The sequence below is a fragment of the Micromys minutus genome (genome assembly GCF_963924665.1).
Source record: "Micromys minutus genome assembly, chromosome: 11".
NCBI classification, from domain to species: Eukaryota; Metazoa; Chordata; class Mammalia; order Rodentia; family Muridae; genus Micromys; species Micromys minutus.
The window spans coordinates 19,376,061-19,394,834 of NC_137980.1; the positions used below are offsets into that span (position 1 = coordinate 19,376,061).

Consider the following 18,774-nt stretch of genomic DNA (forward strand, 5'->3'; position numbering starts at 1 on the left):
GAGGAGACTTAAACCTAGGTGCTAACAAACCGACACTATATTAAGGAGCTAGAACCCACTGGCCCTGGTGGAGGAGTGGACAGCGTGGATGTGAGCCACTGTTGAATCATGGGAGCAGCTCTGTCTCTGTGCAAATGCAGGAGATTGTTTCATTCCATGTTTTAACCAATTTCCACCATGTGGTGTTCCTCTAGCACTTAGTTGCTTTGGATAAGAATTAACTGAAGTTGAATGACTTTTACATTTATAAAAGTCAGCAAAAGTTCTTTTCATCATCCCCAAACAACAACAACAAAAATGTTCAATTTCTGGAATGAGGTTGATGACCAATGGAATTGCTCACATAAAATCTTATCAATTCTTTTCTTCAGAAACCCCCCTGATACCTCTTTCATTAATTGAACATGTATTTCAAATGTGCTAGGAATATGGATCTTTAGATCTTAACCTTAATCAATTTTACTGATAACCTATTATTTTCAGGGAGAGATGGGGGGAGGGATGCGGGAGGAAGTAGGGGGAGGAAGAGGCATAGGCAGAGGCAGAAGTGACCAGGAGTAAGAAAGGTGCTTCCTATACACTCTATGCAGGTGACATTACTGTATGAGCTGTGACTTTGACCAAGTGTTACGCTGGCTCTTCTTATCTTACAACCTCCTAAGAGAAAATATTTTTAATTTAAAAATTCTTAATAATCAGTCCACTATTACTACAATTGTTACAAGACAGGATTCTAAAGACAATGAATCAGCAACCAAGATGGTTATTGAGTCACAGTGTCTGGAATAGATTGCTTAAATATAAACTACCTGAACGTCACAAGGCACATACGATCACCAAGTAATTGTCAGTTACTACTGCCTCAGCTGTCACCCACATCAACATCATCTTTGTCACAAGGCCATTCTGTCACTTGCTCTGTAATAACCCCGGCGATACTTCCATGGGTGACTTATGCCAGCTAGATTCCCAAGGCCAGCAGGAATTGGTCTCTTCCCAAGCTTGGCTATGACACCAGCTAAGATACACAGTAGCTTGGACTTCAAGCCTCAGATCTACACAGTAATTAGAAGTCCGCCAGTGCTGAAGGCAGTTTCTGCATCAAACCTAACACTGCTAAGCAGAGATCCACAGAGGGTGAAGGCAGGCATGTTTCTGGGCTTTGGACAACTCCCACCTAAGCAACTGCTACTGGAGAGTTTTCTTGTTGTCCAACAGACCTAGAGAAAAACCTGGTATATTTGAAGCTGGTAGTCCTCACAGCCTCCCAAAATGTTCAAATCTGAAAATAACCTAGTGGAACCCTCCTGTCCCCAACCCTGAAGCCTTTCCCCTTGAGAATGGAATTGAATCCAGAGAGAGAACTATAGGCCTTGGGCAGCTTACTACACAGATTTCTCTCACCAACTATGGGCACATAAGAAACATGATGCATAGACATTTCCAAACTCTGCAGGAGTGAGGACCCTCTACTTACCTTTTTTCTCCTGATGGCTCCTGGAAACTATATGATCTCTGTTCTGTAAAACACGAACAATTAAAAAGAGAACACTAAGACAAACTGCACTTGCTTATTAGTCTGAAATACCATTTCATACATTTCGGTTAGGGAAAAAAAATAAATAAACAAGAAAACTGATCTTTGTGTAAAGCTTCATTGCTTTCCCTGGCTTGGAGCTGCTAGTTTACAAGCAGAACAGATGGCTGGTTAGTTTGGGATACTTTTCACTGAAACTTCAACCCTTTTGTAACACTAATCCCCTGAAACAGCCAATCAGTAACTGGCTGCTTTTTACCAAAGCCCTACAAAAGCCTTGAAGGTCAGCACAAAGAAGAATTACCTTAATGTCTTACAAAATCCTCAAGCATCCCAATCATAAATGTGGTTGGTGGAAAAGAAGACCCAACACTCCCATTGGCCTTGTGGGGCACAAGAGCAGGTTTTACAAGCATAGTACAGAGTTAGGATAGTTACTATGGATAAAGGGAGATGCTGGCTTAGATGGGGAGAGAGGGAGGGAGCAGCCACTGAGAAGCATGCCACCCACAGTATCACAATTCTTTACTACTGTGATGCAGAGTGGAGGGAGAAGAGGGAGTCTAGAAATACAGGGGGATGAGCCAGCTACATACAGAGTATAAATAAATACCCTCTGAATTCTTGTATGTATTAGAAAGTCGAAGTTATGAAAAATCAAAGGCTTTTATAGTCATTATAAAATGTGTTTCAAATTAAGTCATAGGCTTTATAAATAAATAGGGTAACATTCCAAGAAATCAAGAGAACCAGCTAAGCTCTCAGCTTATAAAGTCCATTGTAAAGAAAGTGGTCATGATCTAATGGGATTCCATCCACCGGTTTATGACTCTTTCAAACATATGGTGCCACTCCACAAATTCTTAATAGACTGTATTTGGGCTTCACAGTGAAGTTGGAGTTATTATTTCAATATCAACAACAGAAATCTACAAAGTACCAGAAAAAAAAAAACCTGTATAGCCAGAGTCTACCGTAGGTTTACAAATGTTAAATACTAAAGTTGTTGCCATTAAACCATCAACTCAAAAATAAATGTATTTTTAAAAAGAAAGCATGAGAAATAACAGCAAGTAATCCTTCAGAATTAACAAGGAAGACAGCAGATGCCGAATAAGAACTAGAAAGAGGGGCTGGAGAGATGGCTCAGTGCTTCAGCAGAGAGCTGGAATGTAACTGCCAGCACTTGGACTGGATAGCTTACAACTGTCTGGGTACCGACACAGTTGTGTGTGTGTGTGTGTGTGTGTGTGTGTGTGTGTGTGTGTGTGTTGTGTTGTGTTGTGTTGTATCATATTAAGCTAATTCACCTGGTTCTAATTCTTACCATTTGGGTGGTTTCAAACTTTATTCAAATAGCCCTATGTTTGAACTCACTGTTTAAAGACAACCCTTTTCTTATAGATTAAGTAGACAACAAAGGAATTGATGTCATCTCTTTATTCCAATTCAAACACAGAGATTTGAGTTTTTATGTCAAATTTGTAATGGAAGGCACTGTTTCTTTACTAAACAACTTTCAGCCATCAAATGTCACTGGTTTCAAAACTTCTGGGTTGGAGAAACCACAGTTCTAATGGTGACTCTCCAATACCACACACTGTGGGGAAGATACCAGTATGTGTTCTAAAGAGCAATAGTATGAGGCTAAGCTTCCAGTTAGGACTATTAATGAAAAGACATCTAGGAACCATTAAAGAAACCAGAACCCAAGGTTGACGGGAGACCTGGAGACCCAAGAAAGACCCATGATACAAAGGACAGGAGAGAACAGAGCAAACTTCTCACTTCTTGCAGGTTGTACTTATTTTTATTCTGAGGATGTTTAGAAACAGTGGCCAGTCTTCCTTCTCTGCTAATGTTGTATCCCAGATGAAAGGAGATGGACACAAAGGAGCCCTTGCTGTGTGGACTGTCTTGTCTATCTTATCCATCTTTGTAGCAGATCTTGCTGGAAGGGTTACCACATGTTTCATGTGGTGCCAAAAATGCAAAATGGTAATAAAACTAGAACCGAGTAAGAAAGGAGGAAAAAAGGAAAGAGGAAGGAGAGTGTGAAGATTTCCTGTCATGCTGGGAAGCAAGAGTCCTGAGACCTGCAGCTTGCAGTTGGATAGCTCGTGGAGAAAAGAAAATAAGGGTGTTGTCTATAAACCCACCACAGCTCCCAGGGACTAAGACACCATCCAATGAGTTCGAATGGAAAGACCCATGGCTCCAGGTGCATATGCAGCAGAGGACAGCATTCTCTGGCATCAATGGGAGGAGAGGCCTTTGGTCCAGCGAAGGCTCATTTTCCCAGTGTAGGGAAACCCCAAGGCACTAAGGTTGGAAAGGGTGGTTGGGAGAGGGACCATCTTCATAGAGGCAATGGGAGGAGGAGGGGGCATGAGATTGAAGGAAAGAGGATGACATCTGAAGTGTAAGTACAGAGATTATCCAATAAAAAATAGGGGAAAAAATCTTTATCCATTTGGGATGTTTTTTTTTTTTTTTTCAGGTTAAAAGATGGAAGTCTACTTTCATTCTCCTTTATGCGGATACCCACTCTTGTCAATACTATTGTTGAAGAGTCTCTCTTTTCTCTGATACATTCCCTTGGCATTTTGACAAAGATGGTGCCTGTATCTGCATTTATGTCCCACACTGGTTATCAACGCAACCACCGTGTGTCCCATCTTTCCAGCAGTGAACTAGAGTCTTGGCTGCCCTTCTCCTGGGCAGCTCTTGATATTGTAAGTCTGTTTAACTATATTCTAGATTTGACATCTGGTAGTAAATGCTTTGTGGTTTTAATTTTTAATTTTCCTTAAATCTTTTCATTGTATATAACCATTTCATGTGGTATTGTATTTGATAAAGTCATTTTTATACAAGTATTTACTTTATATTGTAAATTTGCATTTTCTCCATGATTGGTGATGCTAAACATCTTTTCTAGACCAACAAATGCCTACTGAAAGGTTGTGATCTAAAACATGGTTTGTGTATTTTCTTGATGAGTTCTACATGCCCTTTGTCAACTACATGTTTTACAAATGTCTTGTTTTCCTTTGTGGCTTCCTCCATTATCTTAAATGTGTCTTTTTAAATATTCTTATTGGGTGCTTTATTTATTTACACTTCAAATGTTTCCCCTCAGGTACCCCCTTATCCTATCCACCTCCCTTTGCTTCTATGAAGGTGCTCCCTCACCCAGCCACTCACTTCTGCTCCTCTACCCCGGCATTCCCCTACACTGAGGCATCAAGCCTTCCCAGGATGGGGGGGGGGCTCTCCTCCCATTGATGTCCAACAAGGCCATCCTCTGCTGCGTATGCAGCTGGAGCCATGGGCGGCTCTTTGGTTGGTGGTTTTGTCCCTGGGAGCTCTGGGGGGGTCTGGTTGGTTGATATTGTTGTTCTTCAAATGTGTCTTTTGGAGAGTAAAACTACCCGTATTTCATTAAATGACAACAACAAAGGGGTGTTGTCTAATGTACTGGAAGGTTTTTTTTTTTAATAAAAATGCAGATCATACCGACATGAACACTCCCAAATTAGCCTTAAAATATGACCACTACACAAAAATCTGTGCGTAGGAAATACAAAGTAATTACATCTTAAAGCAAAGCTTACATTTCGGTCAGTGGATGAGAGCAGCTCCCAGTAGAACCCCACATTGCTCATACGCTTTCTATTTTTAAGGCTGAATTCACCTTGAAAAATTAAACTCACCCTTCTAATGGGAACCCTTTCTTGGAGCTATACTCCATTTTAGTAAATGTTTATTGTATAAAAGTTGTATTTCTGCTCCTTTACATTGCTGCTCCCCCTCCGAAGGCTGAGATCCAGTTACTGGGGTTGTGACTACATTGTTATTTCAACTCTTTTAAGTCCTGGGCTAATATGGAAGGCAGTGCATTCAGTCTTCCCTGCTGTGCCTGTCTCTGAGGAGCTGCCTCTCTTGGCACTGTACACATAGGACAAAAGTAATCCTCAGAACTTACTTTAATTAAATCCTCTAAGGCCCTCAAAGTACTATACCTGGAATCCATTCTTGTTTGCACCATCCTTGAGAGCAACGTTTTATTAAAATAAGTAACACAGCCATGAACACAGATGTACGATTTTACCAAAATTCAATCTATAACGTGACCAGCGTCCCATAGGGGACAAGATTCTGCTAAGCTTAGAAAATCTGTTGAACCTGCCTGTAGTTCCTTCATGTTTTATGTACTTAGACTAACTGGACACCCAGAATTGAATGAGTTCAAAGTCAGATGGTAGACAGGGCTTACCTTCGCTGGACCCACACACTGTGAAATCACGCACTAGCCGGGATTTTCCTGAAGAGATTTTGGGTGATGAGCAGGAATAGGAACGTGATCGGATCCCAGAAAGCAAGGACTCCTAGGAAAATCCATGGCACTGAATAAAAATCTATGTCACCGAATCACTGTCGCTGAATAAAACCCCAACCCACACATTTCATCCATATTTCTTTGTCCTGAGCATTGAACCCAGAGCCTCATGGATGACAGGCAGGGCCTCTGTCACCGAGCCCCAGCCCATGTGGCCCAGACCATACTCTACAGCTAAGCATGGTCTTCCCAAGTTACCCATGGTGGTGATGAACTTGGGCTAGTCTATCTAGGTCTCCCAAGTAACTAGCTGGGTTAAGAGACCTGCACCACAGCATTTTATGCACAATTTTAATTATTTGTTCTATTCGCCTCTCAAAGCTTCTTTAGTGTCCTCCTTTTTTATTTAATGCTTTGATAAACTTACGATTTGTGGAGTAGTTCTCAATACTTCTCATACAAGTAAAAGAACATCTTTGAGCCATTTCAACAACTTGGCTAAAAATGAGAAGATTAAGTCACATAACTTTTTCTCTGAGTGCTCGTCTATGGCTTTGTTTTCACACGGATCACTACCTTTTTGTTCATTTACACTTCAGCATTCAGACAAGATTTTATGAGATCTCTATCCTTAAGCAATTTTAGAAGGTAGAGAAATCCCTACTTCTAATTATAAGAGGTTTTATGCTTTCAAAGGGCCATCTACAGTTTTAGGTGTCGCCTCTAGAGAAGTCTTTTACTAAAACTAAGGCATCACAAAGCACCCTACTCTTGCTTATTCTTCCTGAAGGAAAATGCGTGGTCCCTGGGCAGCCATTGGTTAAAGGGCTCAGGGCAAAGCTGGGTGCACCCTTCGGGGCCAGAGGCTGAGTAAATGCTGACTGTACCCTAACCCCAGCAGGGAATGGACCACAGAGGGCCACCAGATGCCACTCTCTTTACTTACATCATGCACAGTAACCATTGTTCACGACAGTGGAACTTTGGAAACTGTCCTAAACCTTGTGGCGAAGTTATGCTGGTTAATTACAGAGGCAAAGCAAGCTCTGCGGTACGGGACAGATTCTTCCTGTGGACGTGAATATGAAATCGCATCCAAAGACCTATGTTTCATTCAGAGGAAAGATAAGGTCTTCCCATCCCATTAAAACCTCAAGACTGGCCAGCATTAACATTCACAATCATATCTATTTCTTTCTTGAATAGTATTCATCATCACGTCCATTTCTATTACTCAGAATTATCATAGGTTGTTCAGGCTCAAAAGAAAAGGCTGGCTTTCCAGGTTGCAGAGGGGAAAGGACTCAGTAGGAGGGGTTGAAAGACCTTAATTTAAGTAATGGCACTGGGGTCACCTAGACGAAACTTTAATTCTTTTAAACCATAAAATATAAGTTACTTAGGTCTTAGGGTGAGCTATGAAAAACTTCTGTGTGTTATATCAAACCATTTTGAGTATTGCTGGCATACTTCAAAATCAAGGTGCTATCATACGAAGCATGTGTTCCTACAGAGCGCCGGCATTTCGCACTGTTTTACAGTAGCGAATGCAACTAAAGAAGAAAATGGCTGGATGGTAACGGAACTCTAATAGAAAAGGTATAGATGTGTTCGAGCAGAAGGATTTGCTTTGAAAAGCTGAATTAAAGTCTTTATGTAAAAAAAATACACAAATAAATGAAGCTCGTGACATTTTCAAGAAGAGTAGAACTTCAAGACAGTGAAGTAGGAGACACTGCAGATTAGCTGAGTCAGCCAGAACGCCCAGCAAACGGCACCTCTGACTTACTAACATCCTCTGCCTCCTCGCTTGGACCAGGCTGGAGGTTATATGTGTAAAACAAGCTTGATCACTTTAACCCAGGTCTGACAGTTTTCCTTCCTCCGCCTCAGGAAGGAGAGCAGGAATATTATATGAAATGGGAACATTTCCCATGTATGTAAAAATGGCATTATTCCTCATGAGTTGGCCACTCCAACTAACTGCTGGAAAGCATCGTACAAATCAAAATGGAGTCGTGGGCATTACAAGTCAGTTATTCTACAGATTTCCTTTGTGGGAAGAAGACAGCAGCTGCTCTGTGGGTAGAGAGGGGTACACTGAGAACACATTCTGTGTGTTTCCCATGAACAGAATAAAAACACTGAGAAGTTTACCTTTGAATGTAAAGTACTGGACAGAGAAAGTGATTCGGTCCTGGAGATGTTACAGTCTGGTTCGGGGTTCGTATCCAACAAATCCAGTTCATCCCCACTGGGGAGCCCGGCTCTTGGGGAACTCTGAGAGCCCACAGCATAGCAGATGGGGGGCTCAGAATGCTCTTCCCCTTCACTGTCGGCAACCAGGGCATCCAGGCTAGAACTAAAGCATGAAATAAAGCACTCAGTGGACAGAAAGACAGACAGACAACTGGTTTTTATTTTTCTGCACTCAGCTTCTCTCTCTGATACTGCTTTCTCTACTTTTTTTCCTCACCCAAATGGTTTTTGAAACCAACATTTTTACCGTATTTTTCTTTGCTCTCTTTTCTTTGAGTGTTCACAAGAGGGTGTGTGTGTGTAGGTATATGCCTCCAACACACATATAGATGACAGAGGACAGTGTGACAGAGTTAACAATCTTCTACAACCGTATGGAACCTGGGAGTCAAACTCAGGCCAGCATGCTTGGCAGCAATCACCCCTACCAGCTCTAAGCCTTCTCATCAGCCCTTTAAATAAAATTCTGTGTGTTCCCAAATGGATATTCCTACCTAGCAAAAGTCTCCGATCACTTTACAAACCAGGTCCCATACTGGAAGCCTAACTATTTTTGCTTTGCAAATGCCGTTATCATCAGCTCCGGAGAAGTTCTTCACATTCTGAACATGCCAGGGATACTGAGCCACAGGCCAGCATACTCAGGACTCTCTGGGCCATGACACAGAGGAGATGCAGTTGGCACCCCTCCCCCACAGCTGGAGAGTCAGGAGGGAGGGGTTGAGCATAGGGAGAGACAGTGGCTCGCTCGCCTCTGATAAAACAGGACAGGGGTCAGGAATAAGTCACCCGTGAAGCCTCAAGCTTGTCACATGAGACAATCATTTCCAGAGTTAAAGACTGTCTCAGAAAGATGTAAAGATTCTGCCTCGCTAGAACTTTTTTTTCCCGTTTAGCTTTTCTAAGCACACTGTCAGGGGACAGATGGTGACTGTCCACGCTCAAGGTTCAGCCCTTCTCACATTTACATTTTAAACCACTCCGCCAAGCATCAAGGCCGTGGTAGTCATTGTGTGTGGGCAGGTGGGCGATGGGTAGACATTTGATATTACTGTGTAGTCCAGGCTGACCTTGAGCTTGTAATCTTCCTACTTCTGCCCCCATGAGAGATGGCTCAGCTTTTCTCATATTCTACAAAAGAAAATCTCTATATCCTTAGCAAGAGAATTTTTTTTTAATTCCCAGAACAGGAACATAAAATTACAAATTTCAAGTTCCAGAAATATTTTTTAATAAAAAGAACAGAATGACCATTTGTGCTTTTTCTGCCTTATATGACTCAATTGTCTTTCTAAACAATAAACTTCTTGAGATCTCAGGGGCACTTAACGTATCCAAAAGATTCTTCCAGAATGTATTAAGTCGCACCCAGTTCAATCTACTTTTGCAGAACTGCATGGAATCCAGCCTACACTGTCAGATTCTTACCCCCAGCACATACAAGGCCCCCAAAACCTACATTGCAATTGAAAGTAGCACCTCTCTGGCATCTAGAAAACTGTAAGATAAACTACAAACATAAAAGCTTTAGGACTTCCGGTCAGAATAATCTTTAATATCAATATTTGACACTTAAAAAAAAAAACCTCAGTTTGTAGATCCATATAAAATCCAGTCCAATGGGTGGTGTCTATTGATAGCTGGCCCCTCCCTACCTCCTCTTCTTGATCACCTATAGCTCTGCTGACTATCCGTCCATCAACATGTGTGTTCATTTCTAAACATTTACATACACATGCACATGTGTATGTGCTATGTTCACTCCATAAGTTCCTATGTGAAAATGAAGATAAAAATCACAGGGTTAGGACATGAGAGAAAAACATATTAATTAACCCCCAAGGAAAATGGAAACTGGCCTATTCCTTAAAGAAAGTGAGCACATGAACACAGATAACATGAACACGTACGAACATGTGTCATCATGACATGCACAGCAGCATTTTCAAATGCCATTTCATATATACCAGAAAAAAGAAATCCTTTCTGAGCTCACCCACCTTGAGAGACAAATGTTCACAGTCCGTGAAAAGCCCGTCTGGCCTCCTCCATCCCAGCTTTTTTGCTCATTAGTTCTAACTCTTGAATCTAGGGACTTTCCCTCTCCTCAATCTCTTCCTTCTCTTTACAGCTTATCGCACATGCAATAAATTGTCTTATTTCACATTCTGTAAAATTTAGTCTGTAGCTTATTTTTTTCAACTTCATGCTTCTGAGATGCATATTATATATACATACACTTCATTCATTTTCTTGACTGTGTAGTATTCCATTTATACAATTTAAAATAGTGCATAACTAGATCTAATCCCCAGTTGAGTTATTTCCTACTGTTACATACAGTGACACTAGTGTCTGGTGGTAAAAACTAGTAACAATATCAAACCATTTCTTGACATTGTTACACATGTTCAGGTCCCTTATTTGCCATTGTGTTTGTGTCTTCAAACGTGGTAATGTCAGACTTGTCTATTTCTAATGATCTACTAATACTTAGCATTGTGGTTTTCCTCTATTGCATTCTTGGTGGCTTTCTTAAAGGCCTTACTTTGAAATCAATATATCCAGAAACTTAGAAAGGAGGCAAGGTTTTGATACAGACATAAAAGTGGTGGGGATGGTTTTTAAAATGAAACCTTCTCCCCAGGCTCCTGCAGCTTTCCTCCGGAACAAGCAGTGTCTTACCTTCGCTTCTTGAGATGGCTCTGCTCCTTTTCAAATCCATGGAGACCAAAAGAAAGGTTCAAGTTGGAAGCTCGGGAACTGGGTGGTGACATGCAGGACTGAGGGTCTGCTGTATCCAGGAGCCCCTCGCCGCAGGGACTGGTGTCGGGAGGAAGGATGTGCGTGCAAGCCCGAGGCCCAACGGTGGACCTCATGGACTCTGGGCTGGTATGGGCAGAGAGTCCCTCAATGTTAATGTAGTTGATGTCCAAATCGCCAACCTGGCCAGTGGAAGGGAACATTTTATCAAGCAAATGCAGGGAAGAGTGGTTTAATTGAAATCAACAAAACTCCCAGAATTACCAAATCTCCACCACATTTCTTTTGCAGCAAATGATACTCTAAGAGTAAGTAAGGCCTCTCGCTCTTGCCTTCTTGCCCCTTCGAACCCCCCCATGATCATCAATGGCCTGTACTTCTCTACTTCTCTCCTCTTCTTCCCCCTCCCTCCCCCTCCCATGCTCCCCTCCCTCTCTCCGTCTCTCTCTCTTCTTCCTCCTCCCTCTCCCTCTCTTCATCTCTCTCTGTCTCTGTTTCTCTCTCTCCCCCCGCCCCCATCATGCCTTGAATAAACTTTATTCTATACTATACCTTTCTGTGGCTGGTCCCTTATGGGGAAGGAATGCCTCAGCTTGGGGAGTCTCCCCCTTTCCCCAACACCCCACCACACATCCACCAGAACATATCCCCCATCTCTTTATCTTTTTATAAACACATCACCTCAGTTGGTAAAGTGCTGAAGACCTACATTCTAGTCGACAGAACATGTAAAAGCCAGGCATGGCAGTGTGTGTCTGTATGTCTGTGACACTAACAACAGGAGGAAGGAGACAAAGGATGCCTTCATCTTGCTGTGTAACCCTGACTGCTCCTCTTAACTGTACAAGTCCAGCAATCCTTTGCTATGTTTATTGAATCCAGCTATCTGGGCTCTCTTTGACTTCTTTGTTTTGTATTATTAAAGCCAACAGGCCTCTCACCTAAAGTATTCATGAACAACAATTATATCCTAACTTCATCTTTGGGTTTTTTTTTTTCCTTCCAATTTCAGTGCATTTGTAGAACATCGTAAAGACAGTTTCCTCACATCAAGTTGAAACATTCGCAATGGTTGGGGTAAATGGAAGTCGGATTAATAATCTGTCCAGTGAGGAAAGAAAGACTCAAAAAGTCCACTGGAATTATGAAGACAATATAATATAATAAAATAAATAAATCTTTTTAAGACCAGACCATGACCAAAACAATTATCTGCATGTTAAAAACTATAAAACACAGATGAAAGAATTTTATAAGACACAGAGAAATGCAAAAACACCCGTGTGGTTACAGGTTGAAAAAGTTGGTGTCCTCTGACCTCTGTGTTTGTCCTGTGGCTTGTACATACCTAGACTCACACACACATAGCTCGAGCGCGCGCACACACACACACACACACACACACACACACACACACACACACACACATACACAGAGAGAGATTATTGTTATCTCTCTCCCTCTTCTCTCTCTGACCCCTCCCTCTTTCAATTTTTAAACAAACAAAGGTCCTAAACAGACATTTTTTCCCCTGAAGAAGATACCCTAACAGCCACTAGGCTGTTGAAACAGGAAAACATGCCTACCAACACCAGTCATCATAGAGATGCAAATCAAAACCAGAGTGAAGTATCATGTTACACTGCCACCAAGTCACCAAAAGGCAGCAGAAGAGAGTTAATGAGGGGTAGAGAAGGGAGCTCGGTTGACTGAGGACATAAATTAACACAGCCATCAGTAAAAATACCAGAAAGAGTCCCCAAAAAACTCAAAATCTAACAACCATATGGCAGAGAAACCCAACTCCTGGGTATACATCCAAGGGAGATACAATCACTGTCCACTCTCGTGTGCACACAAGCATTATTCACAGTGTACACGAGTCGCAACCCATCCCTCTGTATAGTTCAGTGCATTGCACAAGCTATCCCCCAAAAGAGCTAGAAAATATGCCTTACATACTGCCACAAATATAATAAACCTTACATGTAAGTCCCCGCGTAAGTGTGGCTAATGCACACAGCCTAACCATCCCAAACCCCTGAGGGCTCAGTCCAAATTTCAACCTAATTGCTGTAGCTACAGCTCACACACAGAGAGGGCCTCTGTCAAGATGGCCGCAGCAGTGGTTTATTTTGGTACCAGTTCTGGAATGTTGATTCCCCACCATTTTGAACCCCACCCCCAGCATCAGCCATTGTACCATGCATTTAGTGTCACACTAGAACAGAGAGCTGGACACCCAGCTACAGGCTAAAACAGAGATATACTAGACAAGGAAAATGGTAAAAACGCCTTAATGTGCATCTGCTGTGTGCATGCACACACCTGTCTATAGAGACTACCTTTCAAAGTAGCAGACAAAAGCAGGGTTTTCATATCCTCAAAGTTATCCAAGAAAATCCCTTAAGACTCTGCCAGATTAGAATGTGAAAAACTGTTTGCACTAATGTCGTTTAATTTTATAAATATAAAAAGTTCCAAGGTGGCTGGGTTAAAGAATAAACCGAACGAAGTGAATCTGAAACACCTAAGCTCTCTGCTTTGAGCCTGAGCCCACAAGTCTCCGTTGGGAAAGGAACAGAAAGTCTGAATGTTCCAGCTTCTGCATGACCAGACCCTGTTCTATCTGCACATCAAAGTTCTATGATCCCAACACACATCAGCTGACATGCTATAAAGATTAATAGATAATTTATGTGCCCACATCAGATGGAGTGGGACCAGGACGTGTTCATTACTGTCCGGTAAATTTAAATACATATTTACATACACACACACACACACACACACACACACACAGGGTGGAGGGAGGAAGGAAAGGAAGGAAGGACAGAAAGATGGGGATGAGCTTGTTTAAAGGCTATGTGAGTGATATTGGTAGCCCATTGCCATTTCCTGGTTGGCTTCACTAAAGAGCTTTCTCTTCCCCTTTCCCATACCCCATCCCTGTCCCCCACCCCCACTATATCCAAGACTCTTCTCTTCCAGCGCTTCCCCCTTCATTCTGGGAAGTGGTCCAAATACCCCTGGTCACCTCAGCCTGCTATACCTGATCAATCACCATACAATTAGCGTAGACTTCATCGGCCCCATTTAGCACGTCAGAGAGCTGGCCTGCAGCAAGGGACGCTGGGGCATGCTTGGATTTCTTGATGCCATCAAAGGAGTGATCTAGAAAAATTGAGCAATGAACAGGACTGAGAAATTATGAAGTATGAGCAATTCATTTTAAGGTCAAGTTTTACCTTTTTAGCCAAACAAACACCCCCCCACACACAAAAAGTGCACTTTTTTACATGGTACTTTCTGTCTTTATACCTTTAACATGGCTCAAGTACCTTCCCCTACACCTAAACCTTCTCGTTTATCTAGAACATAAATGGTTCTAGACACTGAAAAAACTTAGAAGGGCATTTTTTAAAATGTGAAATAAATATTAATCTATAACTTAAAAAAAATAGTTCCAGACGGGTATATATCAGTCACTGAAAGCATAGATCCCCTTTCATAAGAGACCCTTAAGTTCTCACACATTGAACCCAACTCTATTTCTTTTACTAATAACATGGAAACATTAATCAGTATCACACTTCGCAGGTATGCAACAGGTTCAGACTGGATGAGTTATTAACAATCCAAAGATAGCAGGAAGCCCAGCGGTGGTGGCTCTGGAGAACCTGCAAGCCCTCACAGGTGACTCTTGCCATCATTTTGAATCACAGAGATGGCTTTTCTAGCTTCCATGGTCTCAGCTTTGCTCCAAATAGTGAAAGCCACTCAGAGTGGGGCCCTGGAGAGTTGAGAGGCTACTATATTAGCAGAGAGCACAGGATTGAAGGCAATAAAACCCATGCACGCAGAGTCTGCCTTCCTATGCCTGGCTTGTTGATTCAATCTCCAGACACCCTCGTGGAGTCTCCGCATCTGTAAAAGTAGGCTAACAGCACTCTTTCCCTCGTGTGCTGAGTAAAATGAATCCGCAGACATACAGCAGCTACTTCCATACAGCAAGTGCTCCGTTAATATGGTAGGTCACTGTTATTAATATGCGCTGTCCTTACTATGATCTTTAATCGTGATCCACATGAAGTACAAGGATGATAACGCTAACCACAGCAGCTTCCCTGTAAATGCCTTTAATGGGGCAGATGGATGATGTATCCACGGACAGTGTGGCCTTGCTCACTTTCTTGAGTGCATACAAAAGGGAAAGAGGAGAGTTGGGTGTGATGGGGCATTCCCTCAAACCCAGCAGGGAGGCAGACACAGGTGGATCTCTGAGTTTGAGGCCACCCTGGTCTACATAGCAAGTTCTAGGCCAGCCAGGATACATAATAAAACCCTGCCTTAAAAACAAAATAAGAGATAGTACTGCCCCCAAGGCCATCAGAATTGGCCTGTGTCCCCCTGCCTGTGAAACATGGCTCATGACTACTGACTGGATGATGTGCTATAGTTAAAAAATTCTATTTTTCCATAGAAAGTTCTGGAGGACATGTGTGAGTTGAACAGTCCAAATGGTCCTGGCTTCAGATTACAAATCTAGATCTACTTTCCCCCAAAGAACACTAAAACAGAGTTTTATTAAGCTTCTTGAAAGAATGAACAAAAAATAAAGTTTTCATTTATCCATCATGGGTTATTTCATACATTTATTTAGCTACCTAGCAATGTGAGACACACAAAGCCCACAGACCCTTTCACGAGTATGGTAAATGATGGCTTTATGGGACAGGGCTACACACATCCATCCTGATTACACAGAAGAGGCTCCAGCGGTTATAAATCATGGACACAGTGAAACACTTCCAATGTTCCTCGATGCCAGAGAACCCCTGCTCGTTTGTCATTCTGGAGAATGTTTGAAAGCAATCAGCAATAATACAGCATGACCTCGTGGCTCGTGATCAATCCAGCCAGCTGCTCTACAGTGTTTTGTTTTTACAGATGTGAGACGCCTGACATTTCTGCCACCGAACATAAAGGCCATTCATCTCCCTCCCGGTGGCTGCCCTATAAAAGACTTCATTCATAACCTAATTAACCTAAGCGCTGACAAGACAGGAGTAGATTTTATTTTAAAGATACAGAATCAAGCGAACACTCATTCTAAATTATGAGAAGGTATTACTCCATTGCCTCAGCTTCATTTTGAACGTGTGTGTGTGTGTGTGTGTGTGTGTGTGTGTGTGCGCGCGCGCGCGCGTGTGCATACGCATTTATAAGTGCCTGGGAGAGGCATGAGGAGGCCATTGAATCCCCTGAGGCTGGGGTTACAGGTGGTACTGAGCCTCCAGTTGAGGGTGCTAGGAACTGAACTGCAATCCTCTTAAAGAGCAAGTTCTCTTTAACAGGCATCTCTCCTAAGAGCCTTGCTCTCATTCACCAAGCACACTGTGTTGAGAACACTGCGGATGAGCAGGCTCAGGAATCATTGCTCCCCAGCACAGGAATTTACTGTGTCCACCATCAACCTGTGTCCTGTGCGCCATGTCAGGATCTAAATGGTGACTGTCCACAGCACAAAATAAACCACAAAGCAGCTGAGTATGGAAAGTTTGACTCTGAATTATTGATTTGACTAGGGCTTAGGAAAATGCTATGATTAAGTTACAAAGGCAGACTATGAACGATCCCTTAAATATCCAAAGCTCAAAAAATAAATTCTTTTAAACAATTGAATCACATATACATTTTGTAGCCAATCTAACGCAAACTCCCATACAGTCTTTATCTCCCCAACTTAAGGTCAGCATTCAGACATTTGCCACAGAGATACTACCAGTGTGGATGGCTGTACTGTTCTTATGTCTCCTATGAGAGTCTCAACTCATGAAGTCGAAGCCTCATGCGAAAAAGACAACGTTCAAAAAGACAACATTCAAAAACACCGATCGAAGACTTCTAAAGAAGAATATATAATTAGTAGCCACAGCTGACACTGGACCAAAACATCCTCAAGCCTTGGTCATTTCTCTCTCAAATTCACATTTTTCTATAGCTGTGGTTCTCAACCTGTGGGTTATGGCACCTTTGGGGCAAGGAGTTAAATGACCCTTTCATAGGTGTCCCCTGTCAGGTATCCTGCTTATCAGATGTTTATATAAGATTCATGACAGCAGCAAAATTGTTGTTATGAAGTGTCAATGAAAATAATGTTATGGTTAGGGGTCACTACGGCATGAGGAGTTGCACTGAAGGGCCGCGGGGTTCAGAGGGTTGAGAACTATAGTGACACATCTCCATTGCTATTTTTTAGTATTCCCACAAGATTCTCACGCTTTCCCCCCTTTACATGACATTATTTTGAAAGAAATACTTTATCCCAATATAAACAGAAAGCCAGTCTTCCATTAATAAAAAGTACAAATGAATGGAAAAGCTCCCCTCCCCATTGGAGCAATACAATAAATTCTAACTGTGGTTACCTGTGGTACTAAACTAAACTGTTCTTCCAAACAACGGATGCATCCGGGCAGCCTGGTTGGTGCAGGGAGGGAGCTGTGCATGGTGACAGTGCCTGTAATCCCAGTCCCGGAGAGCTAAACACATCCCTAGAGCTTGCTAATCAGCCAGACAAGCCACTTGGTGAGTCCGATGCCAAGGAGAGACCTTGCCTAACTAACTACTCTTAGAATTTATGGTATTGCTTCAACTCTGAGGAGGCCAGCATTTGGGGAAGGACACTGAGGTTGTGCTCTGGCTTCTGCAGCATACGTGCGAGCACACACACACACACACACACACACACACACACACAAAATAAATCAGACAAACAATTTCGCCCTTAATTATAGCTTTACATGTTTTAGAACAATCCTATAATCCCAACACTTAGGAAGTAGAGTTCCTAAAGTATCAGATCAGGAGTTCAAGGTCACCCTTGGCTACACAGTTAGGGTAAGGCCAGCCTGGGCTACATGAGGGCCTGTCTCATAAAAAGCAAAACAAAATAGTAATGCACCCCCAAGGCAGCTGAAACACATCAAACATTGCATATGCTACATAAAAACCATGTGAAAATGCTACTTTTGTCTCAGTTCCAATAGGATTTCTCTCGCATGACTCAAGAGGGAAAACTTCTAAATCTGAGGGATCATAGCTGCCTAGGGGAAAAGACCGATCAGTCAGATATGGCGCTTCCCCAGAACAGCGGGGGTGGCTCAGGAATGAGAGGACATGACAAGACAGGGTGGATGTGGGCCAGCCTCTTCCTGGGGTGCCTGAAGGATTAACAGCTTCTCAGGGGATCCCCTGGCCTCCTTCAGTTATTATCCTCACTACTGGGTAGCTCCACCAGGGGACCCTAAACCACAGAACCCCCTTGCTGTGCTTGTTGCTCAAGACAAGGGAGCGTTTTTTCTCCTAAGATGAGAGCCCTTTGATACTAAAAAAAGGGGTGGGGGGTAGGGGGGTGGCTGAAGTATATTGCTTCTCTAGAAGGTGCCACAAATCCCGCAGGAAGTGGTTCACAACATAGAAGCAGCCTGGATGTCAGTAAGCTGACTTCTGATGAAGCCCAGCTTGCCTTCTGGAAGGCCAGGCCTGGTAGCTAAAAGAAAGTGTAGCCTACTTGTCTGGTTATGTAAGAGACACACGCCCAGACATAAACAAACCTGTGGCCAGCTTGCTGCAAAGCTGCCGCCTCTCCTGCCCTCACCCACTCCCTGCCAAGCTCTCACCACCAAAGTTAAGCAGAAGTCTCTTGCCCACAGTTTAGCAAATTAGTGTCCTTGCTTCCTTCCTTCCTTCCTTCCTTTTCTTCCTTCCTTCCTTCCCTCCTTCCTTCTCTCTCCCTCCTTCTCTCTCTCCCCCTCCCTCCTTCTCTCTCTCTCCCCTCCCTCCTCCTCTCCCTCTCTCCCTCCCTCTC

The 18,774-nt window shown here is 42.7% G+C and overlaps 1 protein-coding gene across 1 annotated transcript in view; it reads right to left on the minus strand.

The window, feature by feature from the left end:
* The window catches only part of ARHGEF28 (Rho guanine nucleotide exchange factor 28), a 223,795-nt gene that overhangs the window by 80,940 nt on the left and 124,081 nt on the right, over positions 1–18,774 (minus strand). The window contains exons 9-13 of the mRNA XM_080924751.1: positions 13,954–14,075; positions 10,824–11,083; positions 8,037–8,241; positions 5,817–5,928; positions 1,478–1,520 (exon numbers count right to left, since the gene is read on the minus strand). Coding sequence (XP_080780877.1) covers positions 1,478–1,520; positions 5,817–5,928; positions 8,037–8,241; positions 10,824–11,083; positions 13,954–14,075 — 742 coding nt within the window. The remainder of the gene's footprint in view (positions 1–1,477; positions 1,521–5,816; positions 5,929–8,036; positions 8,242–10,823; positions 11,084–13,953; positions 14,076–18,774) is intronic.